Source organism: Plectropomus leopardus, chromosome 6, assembly GCF_008729295.1.
Source record: "Plectropomus leopardus isolate mb chromosome 6, YSFRI_Pleo_2.0, whole genome shotgun sequence".
In the NCBI taxonomy this organism is placed as follows: Eukaryota; Metazoa; Chordata; class Actinopteri; order Perciformes; family Serranidae; genus Plectropomus; species Plectropomus leopardus.
This window is the reverse complement of record NC_056468.1, coordinates 18,006,606-18,022,418: the sequence shown is the minus strand read 5'-3', so window position 1 is coordinate 18,022,418 and position 15,813 is coordinate 18,006,606. Positions and strand designations below refer to the sequence as shown.

General features: G+C 38.8%; 2 protein-coding genes across 2 annotated transcripts; one reads left to right on the top strand and one right to left on the bottom strand.

Moving 5' to 3' along the window:
• Positions 1-223: 223 nt before the first annotated feature.
• Positions 224-3,811, top strand: kctd10 (potassium channel tetramerization domain containing 10). Its single transcript, XM_042487974.1, is given in 8 exon segments — positions 224-315; positions 1,589-1,802; positions 1,911-2,080; positions 2,657-2,743; positions 2,834-2,886; positions 2,972-3,060; positions 3,063-3,166; positions 3,274-3,811. Coding segments are annotated over 8 exon segments (939 nt in total). The 5' UTR covers positions 224-312; the 3' UTR covers positions 3,493-3,811.
• Positions 3,812-5,008: 1,197 nt separating this feature from the next.
• myo1ha (myosin IHa) lies at positions 5,009-14,720 on the bottom strand. Its single transcript, XM_042487973.1, has 31 exons — positions 14,589-14,720; positions 14,382-14,497; positions 14,106-14,304; positions 13,927-14,007; positions 12,744-12,923; positions 12,555-12,653; positions 12,360-12,476; positions 12,209-12,280; positions 11,978-12,097; positions 11,812-11,879; positions 11,186-11,291; positions 11,000-11,080; positions 10,823-10,914; positions 10,214-10,308; positions 10,074-10,120; positions 9,595-9,675; positions 8,436-8,541; positions 8,234-8,351; positions 8,002-8,115; positions 7,838-7,914; positions 7,690-7,758; positions 7,524-7,608; positions 7,286-7,448; positions 7,122-7,205; positions 6,943-7,036; positions 6,807-6,872; positions 6,602-6,733; positions 6,445-6,515; positions 5,333-5,430; positions 5,150-5,249; positions 5,009-5,035 (listed from the first exon to the last, which is right to left on the bottom strand). Exons 1-31 carry the CDS (start codon positions 14,709-14,711, stop codon positions 5,009-5,011), a joined length of 3,081 nt encoding a protein of 1,026 aa, XP_042343907.1. The 5' UTR covers positions 14,712-14,720.
• Between the last annotated feature and the right edge of the window lie 1,093 nt (positions 14,721-15,813).

The following is a 15,813-nucleotide window of genomic DNA, read 5'->3' as shown; positions in this document are numbered from 1 at the left end:
TTATCACTGTAACTCCTTCAACAGCGGAAATGTGCGGGTGGTTGATGTAATTAAAGCTATGCTCAACAACAAGTGAATCAAAAGTAGTTGAGCAGAAAGTGGGCTAAAGTGAGCTGCTGCGTGGTTACTTGTGTCTCGTTTTACCTTATCTTAAACACTATAACGTTTAACAAAATAATGTAACTGTCACTTTAAACAGAGCAGAGTGAGGTTTACGTCATTTTTATAACTGCGCAGCGCTGCACCGGAAGGAAGTGGGTGTTAGCTGACTGACGTTAGCGAGCTACTATTATAAAGTCTGCTGCGGGTTCTATGGTAAATATACTTAACTTTTATCAAAAAACAATTACAAACACGTCACCAATAGTTTGTAGACAATATTTTAATAGTCATTGTGATAATATGTGTATTTTTCTTTGCCAGATTTATGATTACATAGGGAACTTTAGGTAAGGCTAACGAGCTGGCTAGCTCATTAGCGGTGCTGGCTAAAATCAAATTAATACTTAGTGGATTGAGGAATGCGGTTCAGTGGTTCACACGAAACCTGTGAACAGTCGTACCAACGTATTAATGTCTATTATTGGCGTTTTAAAAAAGTATATTAGCCGCAGAGTAACGTTAAAAGTATGTAGTGCTGCCTTTGAATTATCTTTGCCCGGTTTGAGCTTTTTCGTAGCTTCATCGTGGCAGTCTCAACGTGAATGCTAATTAAAAAAGAGAAATTTATCCCAAAATGTACTAATAGTAATAAAACACCTTAGGACAAAGATTTTTTTTTTTTTAATTTCACATTGACACACTGGCAATACAGCCATGGTTCAGTCTACACGTAGAAGGACGTACTACATTATTATAGCTGTTTTGTTTTTTTCACATAACGTTTTGCTAGAATAACAGTTATATCAACGTTGATAAGACAACTACCTCAGCCTCTGTTACTTTCATGGCTTTTGATTTAGCAAGGGAAAAGTTTTGCGAAAGCTTTGACATGTCACATGACACTTAAGTCACCACCTTCATTTTGGTTTTGTAGATTTAAAAGATTGGAATTATACTATATTACCACTTAACTTGTCAACAATTGACCTTAATAATTGTGTCATAAAAGTCTTTTATATCCTTTTCCTCTGAGCCATTGACTGAGATTGTTGTCTTAAAAACAATTAAAAAAAACATATACCCAACATGTTCCTTCATCACAATGAACATGGACACATTTATTTTAAATTAATCTTCTCGCCTACACTGTCCTGCTGTCATAGATACTTGTGTCTATATTAAAATGAAAATACCTGTGACCTGATTTAAACATTTTTTTAGTCATCTTTAGTTGCAATAAAAGGGCTTGGGACTTTTGACAGGTGGTTGAGGAAAGCCAGAAAATATTGAGAAATAGACTAAAGGGTTTTGTCAAAAATAAATAAATATAATAACACCAGCCTTATTCTTTGAAAGGAATGATTTACATTAACATAGACCTTTGTGTAAACAGCTGTTGCCACTCAATGCTCTAAATCAAACTAATCCAGTGACACAGCAGCCCTGATCCAGGTTTCACTCTATGTTTTACCTTTTTCTGTCGCAGGAAGAGATGTCAGGAGAGAGTGTGGTGAGCTCGGCAGTGCCGGCAGCTACAACCCGGACTACATCCTTCAAGGGATCCAGCCCCAGCTCTAAATATGTGAAGTTAAATGTGGGTGGGGCACTGTACTACACTACAATGCAGACACTAACCAAACAGGACACAATGCTTAAAGCCATGTTCAGTGGCAGGATGGAGGTCCTCACAGACAGTGAAGGTGAGCTGTTTGGGGAAAATGTTTAAAATATATATGCAGAGTTTATGTCAGCCTTGCGCTGGCTGTGATCTGTTGCTAACTTATGTTTCACCGCTTTCATATCCATAGGTTGGATTTTGATTGATCGCTGTGGAAAACATTTTGGAACAATCCTTAACTACCTTAGAGATGGAGCAGTGCCACTCCCAGACAGCCGACGGGAAACTGAGGAGCTGCTCGCTGAGGCCAAGTATTATCTTGTCCAAGGCCTCGCTGATGAATGCACAGCTGCCTTGCAGGTACCGTCACAACAGAGGGCAGTCGGATGGCAGGACGATATATTAATACCTCATCTATCATCAGATCATCTGTATTTTTATTGAATTAACTTTTTTGGGGGTGGGGGGGTCATTTTGAGAATTTGTTTGCATTCAACCTAAGAATTATGATTTTTCACTCAGAAAGTCTCACTCAACTTTTTATTGCTCATTTTTCTCAAAGCTTTTTATTGATTTTACACTAGTATTATGGACACTAAACAAAGGGATATCAGAGTGAACGGCCTCTGATTGGCATACAAGGAGGACATGGAGAACATGATTTAAACCAATTCCCAGAATGTGTACCTTGATTTTTTTATTGTTCTTTTTCAACAGCTGTGATGGGCACAAAACCTGTATGAAACTGACTAAAAGCCAATCATCTTATAAAGTCAAAAGAACAATTATCCTTTATAATTGTTTGGGGTGGGGGTTGCATATCCTTCATCCTCTTTACTACTGTGTTCCACAAGGTGGCATCCTTCCTCTTCTCATATACTGAATGTTCCAGTTTTGCAAGTGGAACTTTTTTAATCAATTCATTTTTTCCCCCAGAACAAAGAAACGTATGAACCCCTTTGTAAAGTGCCTCTGATGACATCATCTAAGGAAGAGCAGAAGCTTATTGCAACCTCAAATAAGGTAGGTTATGCCGTGGGTGCTGAATATGTAATGTTTGAAACAAAATAGTTAAGATTTTTCTTAAAAATACAAACTTCTGTGTCTTCACAGCCTACTGTGAAACTGCTGTATAACCGAAGCAACAACAAATATTCATATACCAGGTGAGTCCTCTGTAACTGATTGAACTGAAATCATAAAAGTTGTCCTAAAAAAATGAACATCCTGTTACGCTGTTTCATTCTCCAGCAACTCTGATGACAACATGCTGAAAAATATTGAGCTGTTTGACAAACTGTCATTGCGGTTCAACGGTCGGGTACTCTTCATCAAAGACGTGATGGGGATGAGATCTGCTGTTGGTCATTTTATGGCCAGGGGCGCAAGATTGCTGAAGTGTGCTGCACCTCCATTGTTTATGCCACAGAAAAGAAGCAAACTAAGGTAAATATGCATTTGTAATATGCCCACTCTGAAGAGTTGTTGTAAGCCTCAGTATGATTTTTGAATATCTCTCTAATCGTGTGTGTAACACTCCACTCCTCTGCTAGGTGGAGTTCCCCGAGGCAAGAATCTATGAGGAGACCCTCAACATCCTCCTGTACGAGTCCCATGATGGAAGGGGTCCAGACAACGCCCTGCTAGAGGCCACAGGGGGCGCTGCAGGACGATCTCATCATCTGGATGAGGATGAGGAGCGAGAACGAATCGAGCGAGTTCGTAGGATTCATATCAAACGACCCGATGACCGCACACACCACCACCAGTGACCTTTCTCCTTCGACCCGTCGGCCTGTGTCTCTGACCCTGGACAGTCTTTGCACCACGTTTGTGCCTTACATCACCTAGCGCCTCTCTTTCTCTCTCTCTCTCTCTCCTCTCTCTCTCTCACCTCCACTCTTACTTTACCAGCTTTTCCTCGAGGAGACTATGGTGAGATGAGCGTCGTACATCAGTGTGTGGTGGTGAAGTGATTGTGTGTCGTCTTTGTTGTGTGTTATGACAGGCTGTAGTGTTCTGTTACCTGTTATAACTTCTATCACTGTTTTCTAGCCCATAGATATGGGTGTCAGCACTGCAGGTGACCACCGTTTTTTACCTGTATGCGAAAACAAAACAATAGTATTGTTGGTATACATTTGTTATTTGAAGTCCTAATAACATTACATACAGGAGAGCAAGAATTATATCATGTAAGCAGCTAAAATAAATGTACATAATTTTTGCTTCTCCTTTACCATGGTTCTGATGGGTCCACTGTAAGGTCATCCGTGGATTAACCAGGTGTTGTACACAGTGGGGCCACATGGTGGCACTATTTTCCTCTTAGTAGATGTTGACAAGGCTATTTTGTAGCCTGCAGTTAATAGCAATTAAACCTTTTTAAATTTTATTAATTTTTGATACAGTTAAGATATCACAGGTGGATGCAGCATTTCATTGTAGTGCTTCTGCCATATTTAGTTTTAACATTTATGCATTTTCCCTTCACTCCACTTAATGATCATTATTTTCAGTGGAGGGAACTTGAGCTGTGACCTGAGGTGTTAAATGTACTGGGGTGATTGAATGATGGATGCCGAGGTTGAAGTGAATGACTGTAACCGGAGATCTCCCTGGCAGGAAGGGAATCCTGTCTACAAGCTTTTAACAGGGAGAGAAATTAGACCTATCCTTCATCGCTGCATTCATCAGAGAATGTACTGTTTGCACACAATAGGTTTTAGTTGAAATATGTCTAACAATCACAGTACTTGTAGGTCTGTTGTACAGAAGTGAACATATATGTATGTTTTATATTTATACATACTTTATCACAAAATAAATTTCTACAAACATTCTTTTGTTCTGTTTTTAATTCACGTATTCCCAGTGAACATACAAAATTATTATACATATGGCTTCATTTTGAGAATCAGAATTACACATTCTTTGAAGCAGGTCAGGAGTTTTTTGTACATTAAAAGTTTTGTAGATTTAAATGTGGGATTTACAGTGTTAATGTCAGGCTTTGCTTTGAACTTAAAATGCTCAAAACAGCTGAGTCAAAAAGTTAGACTGATTTGAAAATGACAACCTCTCATGAAAGTTTAATATTCTATGGAAGTACAAAATTAATTGAATAATAGCTATAGACGAAAAACGTGTTGCTGTACAACAAAGAAGGCTCATCAAGTGTTTCTAAAGTGCCAAGGTGTGTTTCCTCTAGACACGCTGATCTCCCCTTAGGGGTCTACTGATGAAATATGCAGGGGCTTCTTGTGTGTCGTCTCAACCCCACACACATTAACGTGTCCTAGCCCGAGTGGCAACCTGCAGTGACAAACGGCTCGAGTCATGTTTTGTCCTTTTGTCTGCAGATTCTTTTCACAGCAGAGCATCGTATAACACACTCATTACAACACATCATAACAGCACGCATCTCACCACCATGAGGTGTCCATTCTTGGCCTTGTATACCACGGGCTCCTGTCCGGTGGTGAAGTCCACCGCGCTCTCTTTACCTGCCTGGATTTCTATCTTGATGCTGAGGATCGATAACAAAAGTGTTTAATGTCAAAGCACATATCAAATCGAGCTTCTTTGATTATTTCCTAACCACAGACTCACCTGCCCTGAACCACTTTGATTGCGTTCTGTTTGTTAGTAATGAAACAGAGTTTGGTCAAAAACTCAAACAAGTGGTCGCACTGCATTACAAGGTCCCCCTGAGACAAAAACAAAACAATACACAATCAGACAAATGGAACCTACATTACAAACTGTTATTTTTTAAGAAATATCCATCTGAAAAGCTTGTGTGTAAATGAGCTCCATGATTCAATAATTTACTCAGCATTTTCTTCTGTAAGGAATGCTTTCTTTCAATAATATTTAGTTGAGAAACGCTGCTGCAGGGGAGACACCAAGGTGAGTACAGTAAAAAATTTTAGCTAATAGATATCATCATGAAACTTCTCCAGTTGATAACTTACAGTAAGACAATCATTTTTTGTATTACAAGTTTTCTGAAATGTTATGCTTAAACATACAAATGGCGCATTGTCTAATTAAATATGCACTGATTTGCATACATCTTCAAAACAAAAATCTGAACACTGTATAAAGCCAGGTTCAAAATTCTTGCTTCATGATGGGATCCAAGCGGTGGAATCTCACATGCAGATTGAGAAAACAAAATTGTCCAGAAAACAAGCCAGAAATGCAGATTTTTCTACTTCTGTTGGTAAGCCAAATAGATACCTTTATGACAATAAAATATGTTCATTGTGTTCCACTCTAAAAAGGGTTGGTTTTCCACATTTGACATCAAAATCTTCATCATGTTTTATGTTACAAATAAACATTTGAGAACAAAACAAAGCTGTCCTTTAATTTTGGTTATTAGAAAATTGGTCTTTGACTTTAGTCCAAGTAGCATTAAAAAAAAGTCTGAATTCTTAAATCTACCTTACTTTAAACTTTAAGAACCCTGGTATGAAAAACAAACTAATTTTTAGAGATTTGAGTCATAAAATGCATTAAAAATGTTTTCCCTTTGCCTTTAAAACTAAAGAAAGTGCTTTCTATATATTTGTACTTGAAACAGAACTTTGAAAGCTTTTATAAAGGTTTGATTTGTTCCAGTATATCTGATCATTTCCAGTTACATCTTCATGGAACTTTCCCAGATGTAGCTCCGACAATCATAAATATGTCTTGCATGTTTTACATCCACATACCTTCTGTTTAGGGTCCTCACATGTTATGTGGAATACAACAATGCTATCAGTCAAGTTACTGACCGAAATACCTGTAATAAGCAAATAACAGACACTTTTTAGCCCAACATGAAAACATCCCTAATTGTGAAATCACAAATGATGACATAGTCCTGACCTTTGAGAGACGTGTACAGCACTCTTTGTTTTATCTTAGCTTCTTCTATCACATATGCAGCCGCCTGTGTGAGGATGAGCTGACGAGGTCTTGGTTTAAAACCATTTCTGTCATATTTAATCACCGGGGACGCTGTACTACAGAAACACAGAACACAACACAGTGAGCTGTGTTTGACGTGAGGTTCCTCCGTGTGTATCATGACATTTTGTTACCTTGATGTGCTCATTGCGAATCATCTGGAGAACCCTCATGTTTATGTCTTGTTCACCTACAGATAATAAATGATGTAAAAATGATCAAAAGAAAAGTGAATTTTATGTCATGTATCTGCTACATACTGATTCTGGTGTCCACAAAAGGTTGAGCGACACTCTGTGGATAACTGTCCTTTTTGCCCTTGAAGATGGAGCTGGTGAGAAGCTTCAGTTGAAGCTAAAGGGACAAAAATATCAAGTTGATCAAGACAAAAAGAATAAATGATGATCCTGTCTTACATTATGTATTTGACATGTGTTACCTGTGCTTTTTTCTGAGGTGTGATTCCTCTCACGTACTTTCGCACCATGAGACGATAGTGAAGCTTACGCAGTAACTCTGATGTCTGACACAAACAAAAGCATTAAGAGTGTAAGAATAAAGCTTGTATTTAATCCACTTTAAAATGAAGTTGGTTAATTATACCTCTGTCAACACAGCTGGTGGAGTTTGCCACGTGGTTTTATCCAAAACCGTCTTTGGCAGGTTGGCTTTGAGCCTGTTCAAGTAATTCTGTCTCACAAAGGCCAGATACTCGGAGTTATCTGTGCTTTTTGCTTGCCCTCTGGTCATGTAACCTTTGATGAATCTAAAAATGTAAAATATTGCATCAGTGAAAATGTGTCAGTAAGCTTGAAAGGAGCTATGAAATGATCTCTCTTACTTCTTGATGACTTTCACAGCCCAGGCTCTCTTCTCTCTCTCCTTCCTGGCCTGCACTCCTCTCCAGCAGGTTTCAATCTTTGTGGCTGAGGAAATAAAAGATGTAATACAGGGTGTGTAATTTTCCTTTACTCATACAACAAAACGCCATGCACTGTGGCATTTACCAGCTTCTTTCTGTTTTTTGAATTCTCCTTTTGCTCTGTATCCTTTGTATTTGGCCTGGAGCCTCGTTGCTGCAAATTCAAGGCATAACATTAAATCTCAGTGCAACTAGTAACGACTGAAAATGAGTCACAGTAGATTTGCACTCACCCAGTTCATGTTTACATTTCTCATAAGCGTCCTCTGTGGCATAAAGTGTCCTCGGATGACGGATGAATATTTTGGTACTGTAAACAAAACAAAAGCATAGAAATGTTTTTGGTTACTCTTTAAAGTGCGTTCGCTCCGTTGTATTTAGGGAGCATTTTCCTTACCGTCCCATTTTGTACTCATCTGGCAAGTAGCCCAGATGTTGAACCAGCACTTCCACTCCATCAGCAGGCATTCCTCTCCAGTGAGGCCACGTGGCCGGGCATAGGGGTTTATATCTGCAAGATGCAGCCAACAACCCTCTCAGCATGTTTTAAATGTACTGGAGGGGACTTATACAGGGGGGGTTAATTTTAAAGAATCAAGCATAAGCTCTAACTCTGTGGTCCTTCATACCTCTTTAAGAAGACCTCATATCTGCGTCTGTACGCAAAACCAGCTCGCCTGACTCTGAGGTGCTCCATCAAGCCCAGGTACTTCACCTGGTGCCTGATCAGCGCTTCATCAAACTGACCTGCATTTGCATGAGAGAGACAAGACAAATTCAAAAATCTCCATCCTGTTAACAACTTAATGTACCTTATATTAACTCAAGTACCTGGCTGCTTGGACTCATTGGATTTGAGACAGCGTATGTACCAGGCCTCTTTAGCCATCAGGATCTCTGTCAGCTTCAGCAGGCTGCTCTTAAACTGATTCGCCACCTACAGACACAACACGAGGGTCGTAATCCCCAACAGTTCACCTGTCACATACATATGGCTTAATGATGACACAGTCAGACTGCCACTGACAGAGAAAAAATGACTTGTCTTTTTTTCAGTGGTCTCTCTATCTAGACCACTTAGCGCAGGGATACTTAACTTGGTTTGCCAGGTGCCACTTTTGCAAAATGACAGGAAACCAGAGGCTCGATAATAAACAAACATTTATAATCATTACATAAATAATTATCCACAACCTCTGTTAGAGGCTCCAGCAGATCCTGCCCTGGCACAAATTTAGCAAGAAAAATCTCACAAATTGCAAGAAATTAGAAAAGGTGACAAGAAAACTACCAAATGCATAATTAAAAAAAGAAAACTATATTATGGTGTAAAATATGTTACAGGAAAAAAAAAAAAAATATAAAAAAAAAAAAAAAAATATATATACATATATATATATATATATATATATATATACACACACACACACACACACACACACATATATATAATATATATATATAAATATATACTGTACGCTGTTACTCTGTTTGTGTTTTCACTTGGTCTGTTTATTAATATGATGATTACATTTTTTTCCCCTCCTGTGTTCCTTTGCTGTGTTTCCCTGATTTATCTGTCACTATATTACTGTATATAATCTCCCAGTTGTAGATGGAGCTGCTTGATAAGGAAAAATTCTCTGATTGATCCTGTCTCACTACACGTACTCTTACACTCACAACTCTACACATATTCACACACAACTTGTGGAAATTGTATTCCACTAATTTGAAATGATATGTGTTTTATGTGGACACTGTGGAGAAAACATAAAAAAAAGAAAACGGTGAGCAAGATTTTAAATGTGATTTTAAGATCAAGATGTTGAAACATAATAAACTAAGTTTTAAAAAAGGGAAACAAATCTGACGGTATGTATGATCTCTAACTCTGAGCTATAGCATAGTACTGCTGATAATACATCTCATCAGCTTCATTAGTTATACAGTTGAAGGGTGTGGAGGATCCAATAAGGTGAGCACTCACTGTTGCTGGTCTTCGCCTGCTGTCTGAATCCACTGTGGAGAAGCACTTTCTGACAATGGCATTTTTAGACTGACAAATCAGCTGTGAGAGAGTGGGATAACATACAGATTATAACACACCAATTTACCATAATGTGTTATACTTCTTCATTGCTGGCTTGTACAATTATCACCACAGACATTTTGACTTGTCAAACACAGATGTAACAACTAACACTCTTAACTGCTGCACTGGAATCACTGATGAGCCATTATTCATGTGATGGGTCCACCTGTGCAGTTTCTGCTATAACAAGTCAAAATATCTGCTGTTAAGGGGTCTTTGATTACGCTTTATCAAGAATGCACTGATGTCTGCAAGGCTATCAAAAAAAACTTTTGGAAAGCAAATTTGGCAACCACTGATTTAACAAAATATACATTATTGATAATAACTGAGGTGTTAATTGAAAGAGTTTCATAGTACTACTTCAGACTTACATCTTTTATGTTTCTATATAGTAGGTCATTGTTTTTGTCCAGGAAACCTACAATGTCACAAAAATAGGCAGTTAGTGAGTTGAAAAGGAAAAAAGTTTAGTTGTTTGAGTAACAGGGCCTGACATTGTGGTTTCTCTTACCCACGACACAGTAGGTGACCTCCCCGGCATAATGCAAGAGGCGGAAATCTCCCCTCTCCAGAGTCTTACGTGTCATTTTGTCAGCCAGTTTGTGCCTGCAGTCAAAGAGGTGCAGAGAGACAGAGGGATGAAGAGCGCGAGGCTTTACAGACCAATCCTAATCCTCCATCTCTATCAGCTCAATGCTGGCTCACTGCCGGCTCACTCAAGAGACACCAGTCAGCACAATGTTTGATAGACTTTAGTGTTAAGGAGAAGCTTTGAATTACACAATATCGTTTAGACAGAGTTAATGGTTCACAAGCCTTTCTCACAGCAGGCATTTTGACTTGTCATAGTAGGAAAAGTACAGGTGCTACTAATAAAACCAGTGATGGCTCTGTTATATTTTAAAACAACAACACCCTGAAATCAAAGCAGCTAAATGGAATCCAGCCATCACTGACTGAATTATTTACACCTGTGCTTTTCCTACAATGACAAGTCAAAATGTCTTATGTGAAAAAGGCCTATATGCAATTCCAAAACACTGACTATGTAAACTTCCTATGGGGTGTGTGTGTGTGTGTGTGTGTGTGTGTGTTATGTTGAGGTTTTGAATTTACTCACGTGACAAAGTGAGGGTGATTTCCCATCTTTTCTTCCAGTCTCTCCAGGAAGGTGAGATCTGTGGCATCTCCTGGCCTGAGACACTCCTCATCCTGCAGGAGAATCATCAACACATGATCATATTTCAGCTTCAATGTTGCTCCTTCAATAAACTGTTTTACTCCGGTAAATACACACCAGTATTGATATGATCCCTCTGTGTCTCTCCTCCACCAGGTCACAGATGATCTTGTTGTTGAAGAACTGAACTGGCTCCCACTGGGGGAAAATCACAAAAAGAGACTGTGAATTCCACCCAACACCAGTAAGTGTAAATATGCTCAATTATACTGATTAATTATCAGACAATAGTTTGGGGTTTACCTCAATATCCTCTGCTTCATATTCCTCCTGCTCAGCCTTGAGTGTCAGTTGGATAAAAAGCTGCTGCAGCTTCTCATTGCAGTAGTTTATACAGAACTGCTCAAAACTAAGGAAATGGGTCGTGACAAACAGGTCTCGCTCAATAAAAACTCATGATCACAGAATTAATTTGAAATGTGCAGTTTTCCCACTGCACTTTATGAAGGTTTTCAAGCACTTTTTAGTGATAACTTCCCATTTTTGTGCAAAACAATTCACTGAACACTTTACTGACACAAATGTGTCATGTTCAACATGGCCTCTCATTTTGATCCACAGCTGTCACCCACCTGCATTGATTTAGCAATGAGGATTGAGTGACACCCAGTGCCGAGTTTATAATTGTTTGCTTGGTTCTTTTTCCCCACCCTGATGAAGAGTTTAAACCCAACAGTGTTTTTATGCTGATAGCCATGCTCTGAATAAAGGCTTCTTAACCTAATTCAGCTGCATTTGTCCCTGCTTTTATGCATGAGTTCATGAAGTTTGTTTAGTCCCCACAATTTAAGGGGTTATTAATTAAGAAAGGCTATAAAAACGTCATCAAAACAGTGTCACGATGTTAGAATGGTAAGATTTCTGCCTACCTGTTTACATAGAAAACCTCGAATCCATATATGTCCAAAAGCCCTATTACAGTCTTCCTTGAAGGGTCCTGGCAAAAAATATATAATAGTATATATATATATATATATATTAAAGAATAAAGTCAAACACAACCTCACTTTCTGGGATTTGTCATTTGTCACACACCTTGTTCTCCATGGACTCATTGATCCTGTTGACCAGCCAGGTGAACGTCTGTCCATAGATGGCTTTAGCCAGAGCATCTCTGGCATAGATGGCATGATCGACTGTGAATGGGCTGAGGACCTTTAGAGTGAGACAAAATCATGGCTTCATTTCAAACACTGCAGGTAAAGTTTAAATAGGAGCACAGCTTTAATATAAATCAAACTAACGGGAATTTTAACATGCATGCACCTGATCTTTACTGGCTTCAATCTTCCTGAATAGGAGTCCCTCTTGGAGGCTATGAGCATCGACTCCTAGTAGCTACAGCAGAGAATAACCAGTGAGTTCAGTCTTTGACTTTTCTAAATAATCTTGGATATTTAAAAGCTTTTTTTCTTACATTTGAGACCCAGTGCAGCTCTGCATTGTTGTTGTTCAGGAGGGCATGGCCTTTACTGTCGGAGTCAAACTGAATATTTCCCAGGTGGAGGACGCTCGCGACGATCCCAAACAAGTGCTGCACAGAATTAAAATTTGTGATTGAATGCAAAAATAGGAAGGAAGAGAGAGAGGTTTAAATCAGCATCCAACTTACATTTGTGTTGATTTCATCAATGTTGATTATTTGTAGTGCATTTTTAACCGTTTTCCAGTCATTTCTGTCATTAATGGAAGATACAATGGCACACTCTCCCTGTCAGAAACAGCAAACATAAAGTGACAGATTTTCAAAGTGCATCTATGAATCTATTTTATTAACACATGTTAACCAATTTTTACATACTTGGGTTAGATAGTTGTAGTGCTGGCAGTCTCTCTCCAGGCCCAGCTGGTGCAGTAGTTTGTCCTCTCCTCCCTCCACCAGCTGGTAGAAGATGTGGAAGTTTCTCTCCCCGTGATTCTGATGCACGACTCTGGACTTCTCCAGCAGGTAGTTCAGGATATGGCCTCCAACAGCATCCCCCTATGGACATCATGATCCTACAGACAGCAGCTCTACAACTTGCAGGAAAAACATAACCTACGGTCCAGTGGACAGATTTATTTTAAAAAAATACTGTAGATAATAAAATATATTTGTATATTTTTCAGTCTTGTGAGATAAATTTTGACTTTAATTTTAAATGAACAAATTGATCCTTTAGTTCTAGTTTATTAATATTATTATTAAAATTATTATATATCAGTTTACTGTTTCAATCCTGTATTTTTTACACATTTTTTTTTTTACAATTAAAATACCATTAGAAAATTAAAAAAATTAAATTAGTAAATTAATTACTCACCCTCATGTTGAATTTGCAAAGCAAACTTGTCTTGTATGCCTCTAATCCCAGAGGTCTGCATTTGATCCAAGTCTCATTTATCCAGTTGTATGCTCAGTACTTCCCAAACACTTGCATTTTTGCTAAAACCTCAATATTTAAAACATTTCATAAACACGTAAAATTTTTAGGGAAAATACATGTGTTTGAGAATCACTGGGTACACGTCTGGATAAATGAGACTTGGATTACACTGCATGAGTTGTGTTAGAGTTTGTAAAAGGATGTTTTTATATTGTTTTGCTGTTTTTGTGGTTGTTGTTGTTTATGGCTTTAATTAATTCATAATTTTATCATTTTTTGGATTCTGCATTCACTGTTGGGGGCAACGTTTTCTTCCTGATTTCAACATAACACAGAGTAAGAAACTGATATACAAATGATTATTTGAGGGGTTTGGGGGGTAAACTGAACAGTTTACAGTTGTTGTTAAATTAGCTTTTTTTCTACATATTTCAACCACCCTACATATTATTTCCCGTATTTTTTTTCTGACAGTACTGTGGGTTGAATCAGAGTAATACTGATTTTAAATCAAGAGAACCAGGCTGCTCATACACTTCCTTATTTTTTCTTACTTATTGAAAATTTGTCGATAGAGTTATTGGAAGCTCATCTGTAAATCTGTCCCATGACTCTTACCTGGCTATCAAACTGAATATCCATATACTTCCCAAACCGACTTGAATTGTCATTTTTCAGTGTTTTGGCATTGCCGAAAGCCTGTGGGGAAACAACAGACCACACGGAATATTAAACATTTGCATGAAGTGCCATTTTTGGATGTTATAACTATGATATTTCACATGTAATCATCTGACCTCCAGGACAGGGTTGGACATAAGCATTTTGTCCCTGACGGTGTTCAGCAGAGTGGTGCTTGGACAGCTGACAGCGTAATATTGCAGAATCTTCTTGGAGGCCTCCGTCTTCCCTGCTCCACTCTCTCCAGAGATGAGGATGAAGTGATTGTTAAACTCCGTCAGCATGGTGTGGTAGGCGTTGTCTGCCAATGCATAGCTGTAGGGATGCAGAACAATCAGAATATTTCACACACAAGCAAATATTTATAGTGTTCAACCAGATTTTACACTCACATGTGCGGTGGAAGCTCAAAAAAGTTGACACCCATGTAGAGATCCATCTGTTTCTTATTGTACATGTCCAGGTCTTTGTAGGGATTCACAGACACAAGCAATGTGCCAATGTAGGTCTAAAAGAACAAGTTAAAATAATCACATCAATTGTGAAGATCCACACAGTTGTTGACAATACTCTTTTAAAAAGTCCTCTCAGAGACTCACATAGATGAGATCTTTGCTGAAGCGTTTTTTGAGGTTGCTGAGGAAGGCCGCCTCTGTGGTTTCATCCAGAAGGACAAAATCCTGGATTCCAACCCGGTCCCTGGCAGTCAGGGCGCCCTCCATGTCCAGCTGACCCTGTGCAACAAGTATCAACCATAAGGCAGCCAAATGCACAATCTAAGAGCAGTGGGAATGACTTGCAAAAGTCAAAGTCCAAATTCCTGGAGTTTAACATCATAATCTGAGGATTTCTCTATTTTTAAAACATAGTACACATTCAGTGCTTCAATTAACCATATGATTTTTTTCTCTTTTTCAGTTGAATAATAATTCTTAACTTTAGAGGCAAACTCTAACAAGTGTAACACATTTCACAGGCATGACAATAACATCCAAAATTCTCAGCCATGTATTTTGACAAATGCCGCTGGATGAATGCATGTTTGTGTAAATGGCTCCACAGGGGAGGACAGAGATGAAAAAAAGCACCCAAAAAAGCACAAACATGGTCCCTGTTAGTTCTATTGAAATAAGAGGTCTAGAGGTCCTATGTGTCTTTGAAGCAAAGCTCTGTGATTGTGCAGACGAACAGACAGAAGCTAATGATCGCTACACAGCACACAGGGACCTTGGCTGGCAGCCCGTAGTTCACTAGAGCTGACACACCAAGCAAACACAACACACTGTGCAAATGCACTTGGGGAGCCCAAAACAGCGGCACATTTAAGAGGCATAGTGGGAAAAATTCCACCAATCTGTTTTGCATTCTCCGCACCAACACTTAGACCAAAGGTTTTCACAGCTTTTGTTGGTTTTGTATTTTTTTCTCTCTCTCTCTCCTTTGGAAGCAGAAGTCCTTTGATTCTCAACTCTCTCTGTAAAAACATTAAAAAAGATAATCCATTGGATCTAATTGACACAAAGCCCTCCGTCCCCCCTCCTCCCCCCCTGCCTCTATCCTCCGCCTATGGCCCTCATTTCTTCTGAGAAAGGCCAAGTGTTTTTGTCCTGTAAATACCACGGAGCAGAGACAAAAAAGACGTCTTTAAAATGCAGTCTACAATCCATTACACATATTCCCCCTGCATATCCATTCAGTAATTATTCATTAGAAAACATTTAACGTCACAGTGAATTTCACACTAGGCAGTCGAAACACAATGGAGGAGATTTGGCCTATTTTGGGGTGAGGAGTTGGGGAGGGGTTGGCTGTACAGAGGAAGGG